At 42.0% G+C, this 24,759-nt stretch overlaps 1 protein-coding gene across 2 annotated transcripts in view; it reads right to left on the reverse strand.

Moving 5' to 3' along the window:
• LOC140198793 (pyridoxal kinase-like) overlaps positions 1–24,759 on the reverse strand; it is a 61,307-nt gene that overhangs the window by 23,902 nt on the left and 12,646 nt on the right. For both annotated transcript variants that reach the window (XM_072259828.1, XM_072259827.1), the window contains exons 5-8: positions 24,575–24,621; positions 24,274–24,359; positions 22,379–22,424; positions 12,909–13,020 (exon numbers count right to left, since the gene is read on the reverse strand). In XM_072259828.1, the coding sequence (XP_072115929.1) occupies positions 12,909–13,020; positions 22,379–22,424; positions 24,274–24,359; positions 24,575–24,621 (291 nt within the window). The remainder of the gene's footprint in view (positions 1–12,908; positions 13,021–22,378; positions 22,425–24,273; positions 24,360–24,574; positions 24,622–24,759) is intronic.

Below are 24,759 nucleotides of genomic sequence, written 5' to 3' on the forward strand. Positions count from 1 at the left end.
CCTTTCTGCGTTTTGCATTCATTGTCATTGGCATTTTTTCCTTTGATTTTATTCAACAAGTATCGTAGCACATGTAAATATCTGGATATTTAGCGTGGAAAACACAGTGACACTGTTTCTGTTTACAAATTTGAACAATCCCATCTGAAAACCTGCGCATGCACGGAGAGTATCCAATATATAGTAATAAGGTAGTCTGTCTTCCTGTCATTCGTATATACTAGTGTTTAGTTTGGAACAAAACGGAACCTGGGGCCAGTGTAAAAAGACACCATGCATGTCCATCAGTGTGGTCGCATGAAACACCCAGAATAAGGTAAAATCGTTCACGGGCCGGATAAGCATAATATCTCAATATTTGCTCACGGGCCGAATGTGGCCCATGGGCCGTAGGTTGCCTACCCCTGTCCTAGAGTGAGGGGTTTAGATGGGGTAGAGTTTGTTAGGTGTGTTCAGGAAAGTTTCTTGACAAAATATGCAGATAAGCCTACAAGGGGAGGGGCTGTACTTGATCTGGTATTGGGAAATGAACCTGGTCAGGTGTCAGGTCTCTCAGTGGGAGAGCATTTTGGAGATAGTGATCACAATTCTATCTCCTTTACCTCAGCATTGGAGAGGGACAGGAACAGACAAGTTAGGTAAGCGTTTAATTGAAGTAAGGGGAAATATGAAGCTATCAGGCAGGAACTTGGAATCATAAATTGGGAACAGGTGTTCTCAGAGAAACATACAGAAGAAACGTGGCAAATGTTCAGGGGATGTTTGCGTGGAGTTCTGCACAGGTACATTCCAATGAGACAAGGAAAAGATGGTACAGGAAATGTGGTGTACAAAAGCTGTTGAAAATCTAGTCAAGAAGAAAAGGAAAACTTACGAAAGGTTCAAAAAGCTAGACATTGAGAAGATTATAAGGCTAGCAGGAAGGAGCTTAAGAATGAAATTAGGAGAGCCAGAAGCGGCCATGAGAAGGCCTTGGCGAGCAGGATTAAGAGAAACCCCCAAGGCATTCTACAAGTCTGTGAAGAGCAAGAGGATAAGACGTGAGAGAATAGAACCAATCAAGTGTGACAGCGGAGGAACTTAATGAATACTTTGCTTCAGTATTCATTACAGAAAAGGACCTTGGTGATTGTAGGGATAAATTACAGCAGACTGAAAAGTTTGAGCATATAGACATTAAGAAAGAGGATGTGCTGGAGCTTTTGGAAAGCATCAAGTTGGATAAGTCACCGGGACCGGATGAGATGTACCCCAGGCTACTGTGGGAGGTGAAGGAGGAGATTGCTGATCCTCTGGCAATGATCTTTGCATCATCAATGAGGACGGGAGAGGTTCCAGAGGATTGAAGGGTTGCAGATGTTGTTCCCGTATTCAAGAAAGGGAGTAGAGATAGCCCAGGAAGTTATAGACCAGTGAGTCTTACTTCAGAGGTTGGCAAGTTGATGTAGAATAGGGGTCGCCAACTTGTCGATCGCGATTGACCAGTCGATCTTTCAGACTTTCCCAGTAGATCCCGAAGAAGAATCAAAAATAAATGCACAAATACTGTTGTAATGTGAGCATTATAAAAGTAAGTAATACTAATTAGGATAATGGTAATATAGCAATATTTTCACTAAAAAGCTGTTTGTAAAGAGAGATCGTTTCCGGGTTGCGGGGGTTTAGTTCCGTTCTTTCTGTCCAGTGCGCATGTGTGTAGTTCCCCTGCCATGCACCGCATTTTCAGCGTAGCCTGTGCTGCATCAAAGTGACCAATCAGATTAGGAATAAGAGTACTGACTGTTGCAAACATCAATAAGCGGCAGTGTCCCCAACCTCTGGGCCGCAAAGCAGGCAGTGGTGCAGCGGTAGGCGGGATGCACACAGCACATTTTTAAGAAAAAAAGCCGAAATAAACAAACTAATTAATTAGGTGTTGCCTGGCACGTAAATGTCAGCTCAGATCAGAGGCGACGCAATCGGCAATCGCTCGTGATATCCTGATAGCATGGCGGAGGCTCCACGAAAGAAGGCAAAAACATACAAATTCCATCCAGAATGGGAAGAGGAATTTCTATTTACCTTGGTGAAAGACAAGTGTGTATGTATGTTGTGTCACCAAACACAAGCACTGACTAAAAGAGGGAATCTGGAGCGGCACCGCAACACCAACCACCAGAAATTTAAAGACACCTACCCCCCCAAAGAGCGCAATTCGTGCCAGGAAAGTTGAGCTGAAATCGGGGTTGAAGGCCCAGCAATCCTTTTTCACAAAACATGCTGCTCAAAATAAGGCTGCTATTGAAGCATCATTTCGTGTAAGTCACCTTTTGGCTAAACACAAGAAGCCTTTTACAGATGGCGATTTATTCAAGGAAGTAATGGTCATTACCACAGAGACTGTTTTTAATGACTTTAAAAACAAAAACGGCATCACAACCGCAATACATAATATACCGCTTGGCCCTGCAACAGTGACAAGGAGGGTAGAGTCACCGTCAGAGGACGTGAATAATTTTCACTACAGTTCGATGAATCCCTGGATGTAATGCAAACAGCTCAGCTTGTTGTATTAGTCAGCATGGCTTTCCTGGATTTTACAACAAAGAAGGACTTCCTCACTCTTTTGCAATTAAAGGAGAGAACGAGAGGTGAGGATATTTACAATGAGTTTAAAAAAATGTCCATGAAATTGACATTCCCATTCATAAACTGGTGGCAATCACTACTGATGGGGCTCCAGCAATGCGCGGTGTGCGCGTTGGTTTTATAGCACTAAAAGTCAGTGCCTACTTTGGGTCAACATCTATGTGAAATTGTATTTTCACAGATGAAAATTATTAAATCTAAGTACAGGAGCTGACTTACTGACAGACACCTCACTAGGGTTGCCAACTTTCTCACTCCCAAATAACGGACAAAAGTAGCAGTCAAATCCCGGGATATTTGTGTTTACCCCGAGAAAGACTACCATGACCATGAAGCCTTGCGCGTACACCTGTGTGCACATGCGCGTACGTGCCGATTTCTTCTCTTTACCCCACCAATCGGTTTTGGCTAAATTTTCATTATTTCTACTTTATATAGGCTGTGTATTTATCATATCATTCCTGCTTTTACTATATATCGGTGTTATTTTAGGTTTTATGTGTTATTTGGTATGATTTGGTAGGTTATTTTTTTGGGTCTGTGAACGCTCAAAATTTTTTCCCATATAAATTAATGGTAATTGCTTCTTCGGCGTAAAGCATTTCGGCACGGAAGGTTTCATAGGAACATTCTACCTTAGTGGGGGAAATACGGGACAGTTGGCAACCCTACACCTCACAGACTGACTGTCTGTAGTTATGAGCCAAATATCAGGGAACTAGCAGAAAGTATTCAGCCCCAGTCATCACACTGAGTGCAACATGTTGAAATAAAACTAAATAATGAAACTTAGAATTAAAGGTGTGAAGTATTGTAATATTCTTAAAGAAAGACAGCTGTGGCCTGTTTGATATGCCAGCTACAGTGTTTTCTTGTTTGAATTAATTTGAAAGTTTGACAAAAGTATTTTGTGTAATTCAAATACAATTCGCCCAAATAAAAGGCCTCAAATTGGAAGTACAATCTGAGCTGTTTTTTCTCTAAATGATTTAGTAGGTAGATCTTGCCTTTCACTGAGGTTGAGGTAGGGGATCTTGGGCTTAAAAAGGTTGGTGACCACTAATGTAGAAGGTCCTGAGAGGCAGGATTTATGAACATTTGGAGAGGCATAATATGATTAGGAATAATCAGCATGGCTTTGTCAAAGGCAAGTCGTGCCTTACAAGCCTGATGGAATTTTTTGAGGATGTGACTAAACATATTGATGAAGGAAGAGCAGTAAATGTAGTGTATATGGATTTCAGCAAGGCATTTGATAAGGCTTATTGAGAAAGTAAGGAGGCATGGGATCCAAGGGGACATTGCTTTGTGGATCCAGAACTGACTTGCCTACAGAAGGCAAAGAGTGGTTGTAGATGAGTCATAGTCTGCATGGGGGTCAGTGACCAGTGGTGTGCCTCAGGGATCTGTTCTGGTACCTTTTCTCTTCGTGATTTTTTATAAATGACATGGATGAGGAAGTGGAGGGATGAATTAGTAAATTTGCTGATGACACAAAGGTTGGAGGTGTTGTGGATAGGTTGGAGGGCTGTCAGAGGTTACAGCGGGACATCGATAGGATGCAAAATTGGGCTGAGAAATTGTAGATGGAATTCAACCCAGGTAAGTGTGAGGTGGTTCATTTTGGTAGGTCAAATATGATGGCAGAATATAGTATTAATGGTAAGGCTCTTGGCAGTGCGGAGGATCAGAGGGATCTTAGGGTCCGAGTCCATTGGACACCGAAAGCTGCTGTGCAGGTTGACTCTGTGGTTAAGAAAGCATACGGTGCATTGGCCTTCATCAACTGTTGTTGTTATTTTTTTTTAATAAACGCAGAGAGTGGTGAGTGCGTGGAATGGGCTGCCAGCAGCAGTGGTGGAGGCGGATACAATAGGGTCTTTTAAGACAGTGGTTCCCAACCACCGGGCCGTGGGGAAATAATATAATTTGGCGATATGAAATGATATGAGTCAGCTGCACCTTTCCTCATTCCCTGTCACGCATTGTTGAACTTGAACCCCCCCCCTCCCCGTCCTGTCGGCCAGTCTGCAAGAATATCGTCAATATTAAACCAGTCCGCGGTGCAAAAAAGGTTGGGGTGCCGTTTTAAGAGACTCCCGCAGAGCTACATGCAGCTTAGAAAAATAGAGCTATGGGTAACCCTAGGTAATCTCTAAAGTAAGTTGGTGTTTGGCACAGCATCATGGGCTGAAGGGCCTGTATTGTGCTCTAGGTTTTCTATGTTTCTATAAATAATAATAAATAACATCGAGAAAGACTCGTAGAGTCCTTGAAAGTGATCCTTATGTTGTCCAATCCGATGAAGAGTCTGATTGTTGAGAGGTAATACAAGTTCCTGAACCTGCTGGTGCAAGTCCTGAGGCTCCTGTACGTCCTTCCTGATCGCAACGGTGAGAAGAGATTTTTCCTGGATGTTGGGGGTCCCTAATGATGGATGCTGCTTTCCTGCAACTGCGTTTCCCGTGGGTGTGCCCAGTGGTGGGGAGGGCTCCACTGGTGATGGGCTGGGCCACGCTCCACTGCTTTTTGTTGGGTTTTCCATTATATATTGTGGCAGTGATTGCTGTCACACTATTCCTACTGTGGTCTGCAGAGCTGAGAGGACATGACTACTACATGGGAGATGCAGCAGGCTGCTTGTTGGTCAGCATCCTGTTCCTCGCAGTGGGTGAATAAATATTTACATTCTTTTCCACCTTACATTACGTGGCTGATTTTCAGCAGAGTGAAATTTGGGCAAAGGACACTCACTCACAGATCGGCTTCTTGGTTAGCATGGGCAAGTCGGGCTGAAGGGTCTGTTTCACGCTGCATGACATGTGGAGCCTGTGTTTGGCCGAGAGGGGAGGGGATGAGATTAAAAGTGTGGAGTGTGTTGTCGGCGGAGAGGGCAGAGAGGGGATAAGGTTAAAAGAAGAGGCTTATTTTGTTGTAAATTTAAAGAGAGTTTCAGAGAACGAAAACTGATAGAACGGCAGAAGATAGATTAGGATTAGCAAAACATTAACAAAAAAATTGCAGGAACTTCTACAATTGTCTAAAGGGATTCAAGTGGAAATAATTAAATATTGATCCCAGCAGGAATCCCAGGAGTGATTTTAGTGATGAATGAAATAAACAGCAGACTTTGCACCAAGATTTACAGAATCAGAATTAATAACTCTGGTGTAAAAAGGGAAAATAAATCAGCCATAATGGAATGGCAGAACAGACTTGAAGGGCCGAACGGCCCGTTTCTGCTTTTGCGTCTTATCGGCATAGAACATAGAAAACATACAGCACAACCTAAGGTACTTCGGCCCACAATGCCGTGCCGAACATGTACTTATTTGAGAAATTACCTCGGGTTACCCATAGCCCTCTATTTTTCTGAGCTCCATGTACCTGTCCAGGAGTCTCTTAAAAGACCCTATCGTATCCGCCTCCACCACTGTCACCGGCAGCCCATTCCACGCACTAACCCACTCTGTGTAAAAAAATTACCCCTGACGTCCCCTCGATACCCACTTCTAAGCACCTTAAAACTATGCCCTCTCGTGTTAGCCAATTCAGCCCTGGGAAAAAGCCTCTGACTATCCACACGATCAATGCCTCTCATCATCTTATACACCTCTATCAGGTCACCTCTCATCCTCCGTCACTCTAAGGAAAAAAGGCCGAGCTCACTCAGCCTATTCTCATAAGGCATGCTCCCCAATCCAGGCAACATCCTTGTAAATCACCTCTGCACCTTTCCTATAGTTTCCACATCCTTCCTGTAGTGAGATGACCAGAACTGAGCACAGTACTCCAAGTGGGGTCTGACCAAGGTCCTATACAGCTGCAACATTACCTCTTGGCTCCTAAACTCAATCCCACAATTAATGAAGGCTAATGCACCGTACGCCTTCTTAACCACAGAGTCAACCTGCGTAGCAGCTTTGAGTGTCCTATGGACTCGGACCCCAAGATCACTCTGATCCACCACACTGTGAAGAGTCTTACCATTAATACTATATTCTGCCATCAAATTTGACCTACCAAAGTGAACCAATGGCTCGTTTGAAACTCCAGAGACAGAAAGGGGAATTGATGGGTTATTCGGGAGGAATTCTTTCTGGCGGCCCAAATTTCAGAAAAACATGTCACAAAATATAAAATATAGCCATTTTGCTCTCTTTTTGTACTACTTATTTAATTGTTTTTAACATGTATTTCTTGTTGTAATTATACCTTTTATATATTGTGCTATACTGCTACCACAAATCGACAGATTTCAAAACATATACACCTCCCAATAGTAACAGGGACATGGAGGAGCAGATCGGGAGACAGATTCTGGAAAGGTGTAATAATAACAGGGTTGTTGTGGTGGGAGATTTTAATTTCCCCAATATTGATTGGCATCTCCCTAGAGTGAGGGGTTTAGATGGGGTGGAGTTTGTTGGGTGTGTTCAGGAAGGTTTCCAAACACAATATGTAGATAAGCCTACAAGAGGAGAGGCTGTACTTTATCTGGTATTGGGAAATGAACCTGATCAGGTGTCAGGTCTCAGTGGGAGAGGATTTTGGAGATAGTGAATGGAAAGAACAAGCTCAGAGCCATCAAAACATTCACCCTACCAGTCATCAGATACCCAACTGCAGTAGTGTGCTGGCCAAAGAACCAGCTGGAAGCCAATGACATCAAGGCCCCAAAATGACTAACAATACATGGAGGATTCCACACAAAGTCCAGCGTCAAGTGACTGTACATCCACCAGAATAAAGGAGGACAGGGACTTGGAGGTGTCAAGGCCACAGTCCTGGAAGAAATACAAATCAACCATGAATATGTCAGGAAGATGGCCCCCAAGGACAACCTGCTAGGAGAATACCTCAGACAGCAGCCAGGGGATATGGAAATAGAAGTGGATGAAGCAGAGCCAGAGGATAAGCCACTGCCTGGGGATGTGCCATTGTCAGATCTCAGAGGTGGCTGACATAAGGAAGTCCTACCAATGGCTGGAAATGGCAGAGCTGAGCGACAGCACAGAGGTGCTGTTCATGGCTGCACAAGAACAGGCGCTGAGCACAAGAATGAAAGAAGCAGGGGTCTATCACACCAGAAGAGACCCAGGCGCTAAGCACAAGAGCAAAAGAAGCAGCGATCTATCACACCAGAAGAGACCCAAGGTGCAGACTGTGCAAGGAATCAGCTGAAACCATCCAACACAGGGTACAAGGTGCAGGCAGGGTCAGCATGAACAAGATGCAGGAATATCTGTGCTGTGTATGGATTTGACTCTCCCAAATCCGAATGGGAAACACCTGAGAAGGTCGTGGAGAATGACAGAGCTGAGATCCTGTGGGACTTCCAAATACTGACTGATAAGCAGGTACTGGCCAACCAACCAGACATAGTAATACTGGACAAGGACCAGAAGAAAGCAATAGTAATAGATGTGGCAATCCCAAATGCCAGTCACATCAGGAAGAAAGGATATGAGAAGCTGGAGAAATACCAGGGCTCTCAAGAGCAGATAAAAAGGATGTGGAAGGTTAAAGTCAGGGTAATCCCAGTGGTGATAGGAGCACTTGGAGCTGTGACACCCGGACTGGGAAAATGGCTCCAATAAATCCCGGGAACGACATCTGAGATCTCAGTCCAGAAGATGCTGAACCCTCAGGCTCCCAGGCTTCTGGTAGAGGACCTGAGATTGAGAGGAAAATACACATACACAACACACAAAGGGTGAGAAATAGAAATATTGTGGGTGTAGCAAAAATTGGGGAAAAAGTACGGTCGTGTTCATGGGTCCAATGTCCATTCAGAAATCTGATGGTGGAGGGGAAGAAGCCGTTCCTGAATTGCTGTGTGTGTGTGTGTGTGTGTATGTATTCAGGCTCACCCCCCTCTCCCAACGGTACCAATGAGTCAAGGACATGTCTCACCCGTGCCCCCCCCCCACCAGTAGTACCAATGAGTCAAGGACATGTTCCAGGTGATGAGACTCATCAAGACTGGTGAGTCTTGGCCCGAAACAATGGCTGGACTCTTTTCCATAGATGCTGCCTGGCCTGCCGAGTTCCTCCAGCATTTTGTGTGTGTTGCTTGCATTAGGACTGCCTGACCTGCTGAGTTCCTCCAGCATATTATTTGTTGCATGAGATTCCAGCAGCTGCGGCCTCTTATGCCTCCTCTGGATATGAAGGCTGAGTTTCCGTCAGCCTTTAAAGAAAGAACTGTCTATCTTCATAAATACAAGAGACTCTGCAAAACGCTAGAAATCCAGTGAAACAGAAAATACTGGAGGAACTCAGGCAGCATCTATGGATATAAATAACCAGTCGAAGTTTTGGATCAAGACCTTCCATCAGGACTTGATATTTTGGGCTGAGGCCTTTCCTGATGAAGCCCGAAACATCAACTGTTTATCCATCTCCATAGATGCTGCCTGACCTGCTGAGCTCCTCCAGCATTGTGTGTGTGTTTTCATGGACCTTGGTGTCACTTCTCACCAGAGCTTCACTACGTTAGGACTTCTAATCATTTGTGTCCAAAGTGATTGAACTCTCAATTACTTTAACATCCATTTAAAACTATTTTCCACCTTGGGGTCCATGGACCCCTCAGTTAATGGCATGGGTCCATGGCATATAGGAAGGTTGGAACTTCTATTAAACTTTTATTAAACACCAGCTCAAAACCAATTTATATAACCTTGCTTTTAACAAACATCTTTGACTTTTATTTTGAAGTTTATTTTTATTTTTTATTTTATTTTCAAGTTTTTCATTTTATCCCATTGTAAACTCCATCATCTATATGAAAGGTGCTTGATAAATACAGTTATTATTTTTCTATGTATATTACTTACATTAAATTCCTCACAGTTCAGGGTGCTTGGAGATTAATGATAAAGTAAGTCAATGTTAGCATGGTTTCTGTAACGCATGCGCAGCCACTTCGGTGGTGATGTCTGTTATCTGTCAAGTAGGGGACCGTGCACAATTCTGATTTGATGGAGACAGACGTGAAAGTACGGAGGAACACCTGGAAAACTTCTGAAATGCCCGCTTCGCTGCCGCTGCTACTGTGTGGTAACCGGAATCTCCGGAGCAGAAGGCCCCGAAATCCTCGGCTTTGCATGTTTCAGTGGCTGGGGAGAGGTCGAAGGTGCTTGGCAGTGGATGGCGCTCGGGAGGCTGTATCGGAGAGGCTGGTCGGAACCTCAAAGTTTTCGGATGGATAGACTCAGTGTCGGCTGCTTCCAAGGCATCGGCAAGTTGACAGTGCCTGGAGGTTTAAGGCAGGGAGTTTCTCCCTTTTGCCGCCTGCTATCGGGGACTCGGGAGTCGATCGACTCGGGGACTTTGAGACTTTATTTACCGTGCCCAAGATTTGTTCTTCATCAAATTATGGTATTGCTTTGCACTGCTGTAACTATATGTTGTAATTATGTGGTTCTGTCAGTGTTCGTCTTTGGTTTGTCTTGTTTTCTGTGATATCACTCTGGAGAAACATTGTATCATTTCTTAATGAATGTATGCATTTCTAAATGACAGTAAAAGAGGACTGAGTGTTCTCATAATCTAAAGGGGAATCTTGCCTCACAAAACTGTTAAGAGTTCTTCGAGGAAGTAACAAGCAGGGTGGACAAAGGAAAGGTAGTGGATTTTCAAAGAAGGCATTTGATAAGGTGTCACACATGAAGCTGCTTAACAAGATAAAATCCTATGCCGTTACAGGAAAGATAATGGCATGGATAGAGCAATGGCTGACAGGCAGGAGGCAGTAAGCGGGAATAAAATGGAAACAACAGGAATTCTGCAGATGCTGGAAATTCAAGCAACACACATCAAAGTTGCTGGTGAGCGCAGCAGGCCAGGCAGCATCTCTAGGAAGAGGTACAGTCGACGTTTCAGGCCGAGACCATTCGTCAGGACTAACTGAAGGAAGAGTGAGTAAGGGATTTGAAAGTTGGAGGGGGAGGGGGAGATCCAGAATGATAGGAGAAGACAGGAGGGGGAGGGATAGAGCCAAGAGCTGGACACGTGATTGGCAAAAGGGGATACGAGAGGATCATGGGACAGGAGGTCCGGGAAGAAAGACAAGGGGGGGGTACCCAGAGGATGGGCAAGAGGTATATTCAGAGGGACAGAGGGAGAAAAAGGAGAGTGAGAGAAAGAATGTGTGCATAAAAAGAAGTAACAGATGGGGTACAAGAGGGAGGTGGGGCCTAGCGGAAGTTAGAGAAGTCAATGTTCATGTCATCAGGTTGGAGGCTACCCAGACGGAATATAAGGTGTTGTTCCTCCAACCTGAGTATAATACGCTCTGTCCGCCAGAGAAAGCAGGATCTCCCAGTGGCCACACATTTTAATTCCACATCCCATTCCCATTCTGACATGTCTATCCACGGCCTCCTCTACTCTAAAGATGAAGCCACACTCAGGTTGGAGGAACAACATCTTATATTCCGTCTGGGTAGCCTCCAACCTGATGGCATGAACATTGACTTCTCTAACTTCCGCTAGGCCCCACCTCCCCCTCGTACCCCATCTGTTACTTATTTTTATGCACACATTCTTTCTCTCACTCTCCTTTTTCTCCCTCTGTCCCTCTGATTATACCTCTTGCCCATCCTCTGGGTCCCCCCCCCCCCTTGTCTTTCTTCCCGGACCTCCTGTCCCATGATCCTCTCATATCCCCTTTGCCAATCACCTGTCCAGCTCTTGGCTCCATCCCTCCCCCTCCTGTCTTCTCCTATCATTTTGGATCTCCCCCTCCCCCTCCAACTTTCAAATCCCTTACTCACTCTTCCTTCAGTTAGTCTTGACGAAGGGTCTCGGCCTGAAACGTCGACTGCACCTCTTCCTAGAGATGCTGCCTGGCCTGCTGCGTTCACCAGCAACTTTGATGGGAATAAAATGGACCTTTTCTAGTTGGCTGCCAATAACCAGTGGTGTTCCTCAGGGGTCAGTATTGGGACCACTAATTTTCACATTGTTTGTCATGATTTAGATAATGGAATTGATGGCTTTGTGGCAAAGTTTACAGATGATACGAAGACAGGAGGAGGGGTAGGTAGTGCTGAGGAAGCAATGTGTTTCCAGCAGGATTTAGGCAAATTGGAAGAATGGGCAAAAACAAATGGCAGATGGAATACAATGTTGGGAAATGTATGAAACATAGACATAGAAACATAGAAAATAGGTGCAGGAGTAGGCCATTCGGCCCTTCGAGCCTGCACTGCCATTTATTATGATCATGGCTGATCATCCAACTCAGAACCCTGTACCTGCCTTCCCTCCATACCCCCTGATCCCTTTAGCCACAAGGGCCATATCTAACTCCCTCTTAAATATAGCCAATGAATTGGCCTCAACTGTTTCCTGTGGCAGAGAATTCCACAGATTCACCACTCTCTGTGTGAAGAAGTTTTTCCTAATCTCGGTCCTAAAAGGCTTCCCCTCTATCCTCAAACTGTGACCCCTCGTCCTGGACTTCCCCAACATCGGGAACAATCTTCCTGCATCTAGCCTGTCCAATCCCTTTAGGATTTTATACGTTTCAATCAGATCCCCCCTCAATCTTCTAAATTCCAATGAGTACAAGCCTAGTTCATCCAGTCTTTCTTCATATGAAAGTCCTGCCATCCCAGGAATCAATCTGGTGAACCTTCTTTGCACTCCCTCTATGGCAAGGATGTCTTTCCTCAGATTAGGGGACCAAAACTGCACACAATACTCCAGGTGTGGTCTCACCAAGGCCTTGTACAACTGCAGTAGTACCTCCCTGCTCCTGTACTTGAATCCTCTCGCTATAAATGCCAGCATACCATTCGCCTTTTTCACCGCCTGCTGTATGATAATGCATTTTGGTAAAAGGAACAAGATTACAGACTATTATCTAAAATGGGAGAAAATTCAAACATCAGAGGTGCAGAGGGACATAGGAGTCCTCATACAAGGTTCTTCAAAAGATGATGCCTTGAAAAGGACCCACATCACCCAGAACATGCCCCCTTCTTATTGCTACCATCAAGGAAGAGCCAACAGTGTCTTCTGTACGAACCAACCCATGAAGTTGAAATTTAGTTATCATTCAAACCATACATGAACATAGCCAAACGAAACAGTGTTCTCCCGGGATCAAGGTGTAAAACCGGTACATCACACATCTGGGTCAGAGTTAAAGTCAGGCCTTTCAGAACATCGTCAGCAATTAGAAGTGGTAAAGAGGAGCTGTCTCCCGCTAATGGCCACTGGACAGTCAACTGCTGTAGTTGATACTGAGGTGCAATCTCACTCACCTTTCCTCTGGCTGCCCAGAGTCACCAAGTAGTTGCTGCCTAACTGCGAGGGTAGGTCAGAGCTTGTGATGACCACAGTGTCAGGGCCCATCTCGTGAAGGACATCCATCACCTACGAAAGTCAATGTCACAGTTACCAACCAACCAAACTGATGGGAAGCTTCACTCTGTATCTAACTGTCTCTGCCCTGGGAGTGTGTGATGGGACAGTGTAGAGGGAGCTTCACTCTGTATCTAACTGTCCCTGCCCCGGGAGTGTGTGATGGGACAGTGTAGAGGGAGCTTCACTCTGTGTCTAACTGTCCCTGCCCCGGGAGTGTGTGACGGGACAGTATAGAGTGAGCTTCACTCTGTATCTAACTGTCCCTGCCCCGGGAGTGTGTGATGGGACAGTATAGAGTGAGTTTCACTCTGTATCTAACTGTCCCTGCCCTGGGAGTGTGTGATGGGACAGTATAGAGGGAGCTTCACTCTGTATCTAACTGTCCCTGCCCTGGGAGTGTGTGATGGGACAGTGTAGAGGGAGCTTCACTCTGTATCTAACTGTCCCTGCCCTGGGAGTGTGTGATGGGACAGTGTAGAGTGAGTTTCACTCTGTATCTAACTGTCCCTGCCCTGGGAGTGTGTGATGGGACAGTATAGAGGGAGCTTCACTCTGTATCTAACTGTCCCTGCCCCGGGAGTGTGTGACAGGACAGTGTACTGGGAATTCAGATGAATGGAACTAAGAACAGTCTGCACTGTCATGACTATTATCCCAGTGAGAATTATGCAGTGAATATAGATTCAGGGCTTTAATTAATTTGGCACTTCTACCAGCCTTTCACACATCTGAAAATGGTTTACATCTAATGTCCAATATAGTCAGGGAAGACAGATTTTTTCCCAGGGTTCGAATATCTAATACCAGAAGGCATGTATTGAAGTTGAGAGGGGGCAATTTCAAAGAAGATGTGAGGAGCAAGCTCTTTTTACACAGAGAGTGGTGGGAGCCTGGGATGGTGGTAAAGGCAGATAGATTAGTAATTTTTAAGAGATGGTTAGATAGGCACATAAAGAAAATGAAAGGATATGGACATTGTGAAGGCAGTAGAGATTAGTTTAGTTGGTCATTTGATTACTAATTTAACTGATTCAGTGCAACACTGCAGGCTGAAGGGCCTGTTCCTGTGTGGTACTGTTCTATGTTCTATATCCATTTGTGGCATTTAGTCACAATTTAGCTTTACCTGAAAGTGGGCATGCAGGTACAGCAGGCGGTGAAAAAGGCGAATGGTATGCTGGCATTCATAGCAAGAGGATTTAAGTACAGGAGCAGGGAGGTTCTACTGCAGTTGTACAAGGCCTTGGTGAGACTACACCTGGAGTATCGTGTGCAGTTTTGGTCCCCTAATCTGAGGAAAGACATTCTTGCCATAGAGGGAGTACAAAGAAGATTCACGATTGATTGCTGGGATGGCAGGACTTTCATATGAAGAAAGACTGGATTGACTAGGCATATACTCGCTGGAATTTAGAAGATTGAGGGGGGATCTTATTGAAACGTATAAAATTCTAAAGAGATTGGACAGGCCAGATGCAGGAAGGTTGTTCCCGATGTTGGGAAGTCCAGAACGAGAGGTCACAGTTTAAGGATAAAGGGGAAGCCTTTTAGGACCGAGATGAGGAAAAACTTCTTCACACAGAGAGTAGTGAATCTGTAGAATTCCCTGCCACAGGAAACAGTTGAGGCCAGTTCATTGGCTATATTTAAGAGGGAGTTAGATATGGCCCTTGTGGTAAAGGGATCAGGGGTATGAAGGGAAGGCTGGTACAGGGTTCTGAGTTGGATGATCAGCCATGATCATACTGAATGGCGGTGCAGGCTCAAAGGGCCGAATGGCCTACTCCTGCACCTATTTTCTATGTTTATTTGTTTTTGTATAGTAAACTTTCACAATAGGGAGTGGGTAAGACTGGGAAATATGTCACTGTTCTTTCACCATCTCTGGGTTTAAATTATAGAACTGCTTCCACAACTGGAGGTTCTTTCACCAGGACAGCAGTGATCGAAGAAGGCAGATCAACTTTATTGGAAGTTGGAGATTTCCAACATGTGCAGAATCTCATTTTTAGTCTTGAGCAATATATAATGGAACAGTTGATATCTTTGTCCCCCAGAGTTGAACCATCTTAAACCAGATGTCATGCATTTAAGGTGAGAGGATGTAAGTTCAAAGGAGATGTGTGGGGCACCAAGAATGGTAGGGGGACTTCTGCCTGCAGCTCAAAGGAGTAATACATAAATTTTGTGGCTGCCTTTCATTCCTCCTTTTCCCCAGTCTAAACTTTGAATTGTTCAACTTTTATTTTTTGGATCTTGGAGGGAAATAGTGGTTATTATGTCGTATCCTTTAAGAAGTGGAAAGCAGCTTTTTGAACTCAGCGATGGAAAGGGAAAAACTTCGAAAGAAGAATCAGACGACATGCCTGTCTGGGCTGAGCGTTTGGAACGTGCGTTGATGGGTCTCGACAACAAAATGGACAATAACACTTCTGAGTTGAAGTCGTTCTGACAGACTTTACAGACTATTGAGGAAAATATTGTTTCCTTGAATAATGAGTTTAAAGAATCGAAACGTCAGATTGTAGATATTTCAACCCGCTTGGAACAGGCTCAACGCAAAATTGTCGATTTAGACTCAAGATTGCGTGGAAATAACATTCGGATTGTGGGTCTTAGAGAAGGGTCTGAGAATGGGAATTTATTGGATTATTTTGCCAACTTGTTTCGAACTCTGTTCCCGGATATTCTATCTCAGCTTCCCGATATTGAAAGAGCTCACAGAATTTTCACTTTGTCAGATAAAGTTCGACCAATTTTAGTCAACTTTCTTCGCTTTAAAGTTAAAGACCAAATCATAAAATGTGCAAGAAAACAGAAAGTTTTTAAATTTAACGGTTCCGAGATCCATTTTTATGAAGATTATCCACAGGAAGTTATGGAACAACGGATCAAATTCATATCTGTCATGAAGATCGCACATGAAAAAAGACTTTTTCCATCTCTGAGATATCCAGCAAGATTAAAATTATTTCCTAAAGATTCTACTCCTCGAGTCTTCTTGGATCCCCAAGTGGCATCGGATTCTATTGTGGAATCGGCTGATGTATGAAGGATATTAGAGTTTCTGAATAATTTTCTGAAAGAAAACAGGCTTTGAAGATTTCGGTATGCTGAAGATATCCTTTGATCGATGGATTACTTAAAGAAGAGGTGATCTTCTTGGTTGACTAAAGAACGACTTTTTTTTTAAAGTCTGTTTAGTATACGGAGTGAATTAATACAGCGGACAGATTGTTAACTGGTTTGGTTATCTGTTTCTATCTTCCTTTTTCTTTATTAATACAGTTTACATAGAACATAGAATAGTACAGCACAGTACAGGCCCTTCGGCCCACAATGTTGTGCCGACCCTCAAACCCTGCCTCCCATATAAGCCCCCACCTTAAATTCCTCCATATACCTGTCTAGTAGTCTCTTAAACTTCACTAGTGTATCTGCCTCCACCACTGACTCAGGCAGTGCATTCCACGCACCAACCACTCTCTGAGTAAAAAACCTTCCTCTAATATCTCCCCTGAACTTCCCATCCCTTATCTTAAAGCCATGTCCTCTTGTATTGAGCACTGGTGCCCTGGGGAAGAGGCGCTGGCTATATAAAAGTTTATATAGACTTTTTTCTTATATTATGGAGTGTTTAGTAATAGATAATTAGCTTTAGTTCTGTTGTTAAATAAGGTAGTAAGTTAAAGAATAATGGCGCTGCTTTTCTCTCTTTAGAGGTTAAACTGTTTGGGTTAATAGTGTTGCTTTGGTGTCTTTGGAGACTGTTTTTGCAATCCCTAGTTTATTTTCAATGATTAAGTATAAACATTTTTTTCTTCTTTGCTGGGCTTTCTTATCTTAAGGTTACGTATTTTCTTTGTAAGGGAGATGGGGGAATTGAGAGTAAAAATTTTTAAATCATTATTTAAATTGAGTGGCACACGGAGTTCCATCCTTTGGCTTTTCTTCTTGGGGATGCGTTCCAGCCTTTTTTTCTCCTTTGCTGAATTTCTATCTTTGGGGATGGTGGGAGGTTTGGGGGCATTTTTGCATTTTGGGGTTTATCGTGGGATTTTATTTTTTTCACACACATTTTCTGTATTTTTTCCCATTATGGAGCGTGTTTTCTATTTGGTTATATTCATCACCACCATCTTTGATTAGCCCGCGATGGTATGCGTGTATTGTCGTGTTTAAGAATAATATCCAATGGTACTTAAACAGATAAACGTTATTAGTTGGAATGTACGTGGCTGGAATCACCCTATTAAGCGAAGGAAGACTTTTAAAATTATTAATCGGTTCCAGCCCGATATAATTTTTGCTCAAGAAACGCATATGAGAATGGGTGATCAAAATAGATATTTTAAATCTTGGAAGGGTCTTCAATACCATGCTACTTGTCAAAATAAAACAAAGGGAGTATCTATTTTCATTAAATCTAATATTTTATTTATTCAAGAAGACATCGTCTCAGATAATAATGGTAGGTTTTTAATTATTAAAGGAACAATTTGTAATAGAAAAATTGTCCTGGTTAATCAATACGGACCTAATGTAGATGATCCTTCTTTTTTTAAAAATGTATTTGGTTTATTACCAGACTTGAATTAATATATGCTGCTGATGGGAGGTGACTTCAACTGATGTTTAAACCCTTTGACTGACAAGAGTTCAACCAATCAGTAGCTTCCAAGTTGTTCAGCAACACTTATTAATTCCTTTTTAATTGATTACGGTTTGACAGAAATCTGGGGAAATTTACATCCTAATGATAGAGATCATTCTTTTTATTCACATTTGTAACAAATTTTCGAGAATTGATTATTTTGTAGCTGATTTCCAATTTTTGTCCGAAGTCCAGAAATGTGAATATGATGCTATTGCTGTCTCAGATCATGGCCTTTAAGCTTAACTTTTGAGTTAAATGATGTTAGTAATGTAAACTTGCCTTGGCGTTTTCCAGAAAATTTATTACAAATAGAGTTAGATAGAATTTCAAAACAAATTAAAGACCTGGATAACACTTATGCAGTTTCTCCTGATGTTGATTTATTTAAACAAAGGGTTGAACTTCAATCACAATATAATTTACTATTAATTTATCCTATTGAAAGAAATTTGCTTAAATTAAAAAGTCAATTTTATGTGTTTGGAGATAAAAGTAACAAGCTATCAGCATCTCAACTTAAAGCAGTTAGAGCTAAAAGACAAATTTTAAAAATTCGTAAGGGAGATAGTAGTTTAGCTTGTAATTATGAAGATATTAATAAAATTTTTCAAGACTATTACAGTGAACTCTATAAATCTCAGCTTCCAGCTGACCCTTCTAATATGTATGCCTTTTTACAAAAGATTGATTTTCCTAGAATATCTGTTGAAGATCAGCAAATTCTTGATGCTCCTTTTACTGAAAGAGAAATTCAGAAAGTTATTCTTTCAATGCAATCTGGTAAAGTTCCTGGATTGGATGGTTTTTCTGTAGGATTTTATAAAAAATTTGAAGATTTGCTTACTCCTTATATGTTGGAAATACTTAAAGATTCTTTTCTGCTAGGAGAGTTACCTACCACATTTTATGAAGCTTCTATTTCTTTAATTCTTAAGAAAGATAAAGACCCTACTGATTATGCTTCATATAGACTTATTTCATTATTAAATGTGGATGCTAAAATTCTTTCAAAAATAATGGCTAATCGGATGGAGAATATACTAGCTAAAATTATTTCTCAGGATCAAACAGGTTTTATAAAAGGCCATTATTCTTTTTCTAACACTCGGAGATTGTTAAATATTATATACTCATCCCTCTCTAACACTCCCCAATGTGTTGTTTCTCTAGATGCTGAAAAGGCATTTGATAGAGTTGAATGGAAATATCTATTTAAAGTTTTAGAGAAATTTAGCTTTGGTACTAATTTTAATAAATGGATTAGATTGATACAAAAAAGCCCTATTGCCACTGTTATTACTAATAACTGTAGATCCCCCTTTTTCCGACTTTCACGGGGTACGAGACAAGGATGTCCGTTAAGCCCTTTGTTATTTAATTTGATGTTGGATCCTTTGGCTACTGCACTTTGTGAAGCTAAAGATATTCAAGGAATTTCTATAAATGGGACTATTCATAAGATCTCCCTTTATGCGGATGATCTTTTGGTTTATGCTTCGAATCCCGAAGAATCTATTCCTAGTTTACTGAAATTATTAAATGAATTTGAATTGTTTTCAGGATATAAATTAAACCTGCATAAAAGTGAATTATTTCCTTTAAATGATTCTGCTTCTACATATGATGACATTCCTTTAAAAGTTACGGATTCTTTTAAATATTTAGGTATTATCATCACTAAAAATTATAGAGACCTTTATAGAGCTAATTTAGTTCCCTTAGTGGATTTTATGAAGCAATTTTTTTCTAGATGGAATCCACTTACACTTTCATTAGCCGGTCAAATTCATGCAGTTAAAATGATGATTTTACCAAATTTTTTATATGTATTTCAAAATATTCCTATTTTTCTAACTAAGAAGTTTTTTGATCAGGTTGACTCTATAATTTCATCTTTTGTTTGGAATAATAAAAGACCAAGAATTGGAAAATGTCATTTACAAAAATTAAAAAAGGATGGAGGTCTTGCTTTGCCTAATTTAAGAATGTAATATTGGGTGGTTAATATACGTTATGCGTGTTCTTGGTTATATTGGACCGATAAGAAGGAACGACCACCTTGGGTTGTTCTGGAATTGAAAATTGTGAAACAATTTCATTTAATTTCGTTATTAGGAGCTCCTTTACCTGTACAATTAGCCAAAATTTCTATTCTAAATATAAATCCTATGATTAATCAATCATTACGAATCTGGTACCAATTTCGTAAGTTTTTTAATCTTAAAAAATATAACCTTTTTAGTTTAAATTATCGAAACTATTTGTTTAAACCTTCACTTAGTGGTCCTACCTTTTCTCTTTGGAGGAATAAAGTAATTTTTTCCTTTATGGACTTGTTTCAAGAAGGCCGATTGAGGTCCTTTGAGAAATTAGTAACTAAATTCACATTTTTTGCAATATCTTCAGGTCAGACATTTCCTACAAGAATATTTAAGTAATTTTCCATATATACAAGACTCTGACCTGTTAGACATTATTTTAAAAATGAACCCTTTAGTGAAAGGTTTCATTGGGAAAATTTATAATTTACTATTACAACAGGATAACTATCCTTTACTTAAGATTAAGCAAGATTGGGAAAGAGAGCTTAACATGACCTTAATAACAGAGAATTGGTTGCGAATTTTAAAGCTGGTTAACTCTTCTTCGATTTGTGCCAGTCATTCTCTAATCCAATTTAAAATTGTACATCGTTATTATTTGACAAAGGAGAGGTTGTCTAAAATATTTCCTAATGTAAATAGTCAGTGTGATAGATGCAAAACTGAGATAGCTACATTGACACATATATGTTTTGGTCGTGTTCTGTATTGAAACAATTTTGGAAATCTATTTTTTCTACAATTTCTAAAGCTTTAAAAATCAATTTACAACCTTAATAAATTGACAGTTTTGTTTGGTATAATCCCTCAATATATTCACGGTATTTCTATATCAGACCAACGCGTGATTGCATTTGTCACATTATTGGCTAGAAGGGCTATTTTATTAAAATGGAAAGATGCCTCTGCTCTCACTTTGATACAATGGCTCTCTCAGGTGATGTTATGTCTTAGTTTGGAAAAAATTAGAAGTCGAACTTTTGATCCTAGATTTGACTTCGAGAAAAGGTGGGGTTCTTTTGCCCGTTATCAGTTGATTTGAGTTAATAAAGATGGTCCTTCTCTGATGCTTGGGTATATGGATTTGGTTGGCGGATTGATGTCTTTTTTTTTAAATGGAAGCTTGTATGGCGTATAGCTCTGGGTTTGTGCTCCAAATGGGGTTTTCCCCCCCTTTTTTTTGTTATTAGGGTTTTTTTTGTTTTAGTTAGCAGGGGTTCTTTTTTCCATAAAAAAAAGCATTAACATTTTTTGATTATTATTGATATACTGTTCAGTTTGGTTGATAGTTTAACTCTTATTCTACATATGGATATGTTGTCTTGATTATTTTGATGTATTTTTCTCTGTTGTTGATTTTCAATAATAATTAATAAAAAAAGATTTAAAAATGAAAATGAAAAAAAAAGAATGGTAGGTGCCCAGAACAGACTGCCAGCAGTAGTGGTGGAGGCAGAAAATATAGAGGGGTTTAGGAAGTCCTGAGATAGACACATAAATGTACAGGAACAGTTATCACCCCTCAACCAAAAGGCTCTTGATCTGGAGGGGAGAACGTCACTCAACTTTTCTGAACTGGACACAATTTTAAAGACTCTTTATTTGATAGGAGAGGAGTGTGGACAATGGGAGAAAGCTTATTTATTTATTATTATTTCTTTTTTTGACTTTCTTTTTGTGCTTGCACCATTTGCCGGTTTTGTTTTTGCACTCTGGCTGTTTGTCCGTCCTGTTGGGCGTTGGGTCTTTCATTGATTCTATTGTGTTTCTTGCATTTACTGTGAATGCCGGCAAGTAAACAAATCTCAGGGCTGTATATGGTGGCATACAGTGCCTATAAAAAGTACTCAGCCCTCTGTGAAGTTTTCATATTATTGTTTTACAACATTGAATCACAGCTGATTTAATCTGGCTTTTTTTTGACACTGAACAATGGAAAAAGACTCCTGTGTGTCAAAGTGAAGACAGATCTCTACAAAGTGAACTAAGTTAATTGCAAATATAAAACACAAAATAATTGATTGCAAGCTATTCACACCCCTTTAATATGACACACCAAATCATCACTAGTGTAGCCAATTCTGACTTACTGACTTGAAGGGGGTGAATACTTACGCAATCAACAATTTTGCGTTTTATATTTGGAATTTATTTAGATCACTTTGACACGTTTTTTTTTCTGTTGATCAGTGTCAAAAAGCCAAATTAAATCCACTGTGATTCAATGTTGCAAAACTATAAAATATAACACTTCCAAGAGGGGTGAATACTTTTTATAGGGACTGTATATGTACTTTGATATGGAGGAATGTGGAGAGTGTGTAGACAGAAGGGATACTTTAGTTAGAGATTTAATTACTGGTTTAATTGGTTCAGTACAACATTGTGGGCTGCAGGGCTTGTAACTGTGCTGATCTCCATTGCCTCGCAAACGCCACAAAGCAGAAGACATCAGGTTAGATATTGTACGTCACACTCTGCTGACTGCGCAGCTAGGATTGTTCAAAGCCCCAGAGGAGTGATAGGCTTTGACTTGCCATCTCATTAGACAGAACCTGGTGAGAGTGACGGACAGAAAGAATCAAATAGTTACCACAGGCTGCATTACCTCAACGGCCTCCTTCTCTGTGTTCATCTTCCGCCCTGCGAGGATTCTGACAAAGGAAGCCAAAGCCGGGTTAATTCTCAGCAATAACTTGCCTGCTAATTCGGCAAATGTCATCAGAACTGGAGCCAGACAGCTCCCAGAACAAACCCCCACAAATGGCTTCCAGAAACACTAACTGATTCTTCTCTGACATTCCATTATAGCTGACTTATTATCCCTCTCAACCCATTCTCCTGACTGCTCCCTGTAACCTTTGATGCCCCGACTAATCAAGAACTTATTAATCTTTGCTTTAAATACACCCACGAACTTGGACTCCACAGTTGTCTATGGCAATGAATTCTATAGATTCACCACCCGTCTCTGTTCTAAATGGACAGCATTGTATAGACTCCCCTACTAAAGGAAGCATCCTCTCCACATCCACTCTATCTGTGCCCTCTGATCCTAGACTCGCCACAAAAGGAAGCATCCTCTCCACATCCACTCTATCTGTGTCCTCTGGTCCTAGACTCCCCCACTATAGGAAACATCCTCTCCACATCCACTCTATCTGTGTCCTCTGGTCCTAGACTCTCCCACTACAGGAAACATCCTCTCCACATCCACTCTGTGTCCTCTGATCCTAGACTCCCCACTATAGGAAACATCCTCTCCACATCCACTCTATCTGTGTCCTCTGGTCCTAGACTCCCCCACTATAGGAAACATCCTCTGCACATCCACTATATCCGTGCCCTCTGGTCCTAGACCCCCCTACAATTGGAAACATCCTCTCCACATCCACTCTGTCTGTGTCCTCTGGTCCTTGACTCCCACACTATAGGAAACATCCTCTCCACATCCATTCAGTGTCCTCTGGTTCTAGACTCCCCCACTATAGGAAGCATCCTCTCCACATCCACTCTATCTGTGCTCTCTGGTCCAAGACTCCCCACTATAGGAAACATCCTCTCCACATCCACTCTATCTAGGCCTTTCAGGTCTTAATGTTGCCTCAGAATTAGCAAACATTCCTGTTTCTTACCTTCCTGTTTCTCGCCTTCCCTTGTACACCTCTAGATGATCCGCATTAACCAAAGACTCGTCATCAGTCAAGGTCATGCATTGTAAAACACTTGGTGATAAGAGATGTTACAAACTTGGCACATTCTGTTTATCTAACCTTGACCAAAGTACTTGTTGTTTTCATTCCAGGGTGAAGCAAGGCAGATTGGATTAGCAGGCAAGGTTACAATTGGTAACCCAGTGGGAACTCTGCCAGCGATAGTCCCAAGCCTGGCTGAGAAAGGAGGAGGTTTGGACATAAACTCCGCATGGACAGTCCCACCCGACTGCCAGAGGAGGAGGGTTGGGAATGGACTCCACCGTGGACGATCCCAAGCCCTGCTGTGAAAGAAGGAGGGTTGAATATGGGGCTGGCAACCCCATTTGTGAAAACCCAGAGCTACAGAAACATCAACAGTAGTTCTGGGCAGTCTTACCCCTGGGAGTGGAAGGATCTTTGAGGATGGGCTGAACTTGAGGACAGTTTGAACGGCTGGCTCAGGACAAAAGACTGTGATGGGTGCCATGGGAACATAGTGGTCAGCACGATTTATTACAGCTCGGGGCCTCAGGGTTCAGAGTTCAACTCCGAAATCCTCTGTCAGAAAGTTTGCATGCTGTTCCTGCGTGCTTGTGAGTTCCCTCCACAGACCAAAGTTAGGAGACATATTCCACACTGTCTCTCTAAATAAACAAGTGAGAAGAAAAAACCCAGTAGGGGTGTGGAGAGGGAGACGAAGGGCAAGACATCCACCAGGGATACTGCACTCTCCTGCTTTGATCAGAGGTTGAGAGGCTGGGCTTGGACACAGAGGAAGGGCAGGGAGTTGCGATCTGCAGCCACTTACTCTGCCTCGTACTGGTTCGGAGTGATGATGTCAGCCAGCGGAACCACCTTCTCCTTGTAGACTGGAAGAAGATTCTCTGGAACATACTAAGAAAAGAAGAATACCTTCAGCAATGAAACAACCTGCTAAACATTGGGCAGGGTGGAAGTGGGGAGAGGTGGAGGAAGGGAAAGGGTGGTGGGGGAGAGAGGCAGAGAGGGAGACAAGACACACGTACACATACACACACACATACACATACATACATACACACACACACACACAAAAATGGACACGAAGTGCAGAGAGGCACACCACTCACCATGTACCCGTCCCCATTTCTCTTATCGCCCATCACCGGATCACAAACTGTAAGAGAATAAATGAGCAATTTTCTTTTATGTTGAGTGTGCCCCACAACCCACTCCTGGTTTGGAAACACCAAAGCCTTTGAAGAGAAAATCCTACAAACAGTAGTGGATACAGTCCATCCATCACAGGTAAAGC

Source organism: Mobula birostris, chromosome 6 (assembly GCF_030028105.1).
Source record: "Mobula birostris isolate sMobBir1 chromosome 6, sMobBir1.hap1, whole genome shotgun sequence".
Taxonomy (NCBI): Eukaryota; Metazoa; Chordata; class Chondrichthyes; order Myliobatiformes; family Myliobatidae; genus Mobula; species Mobula birostris.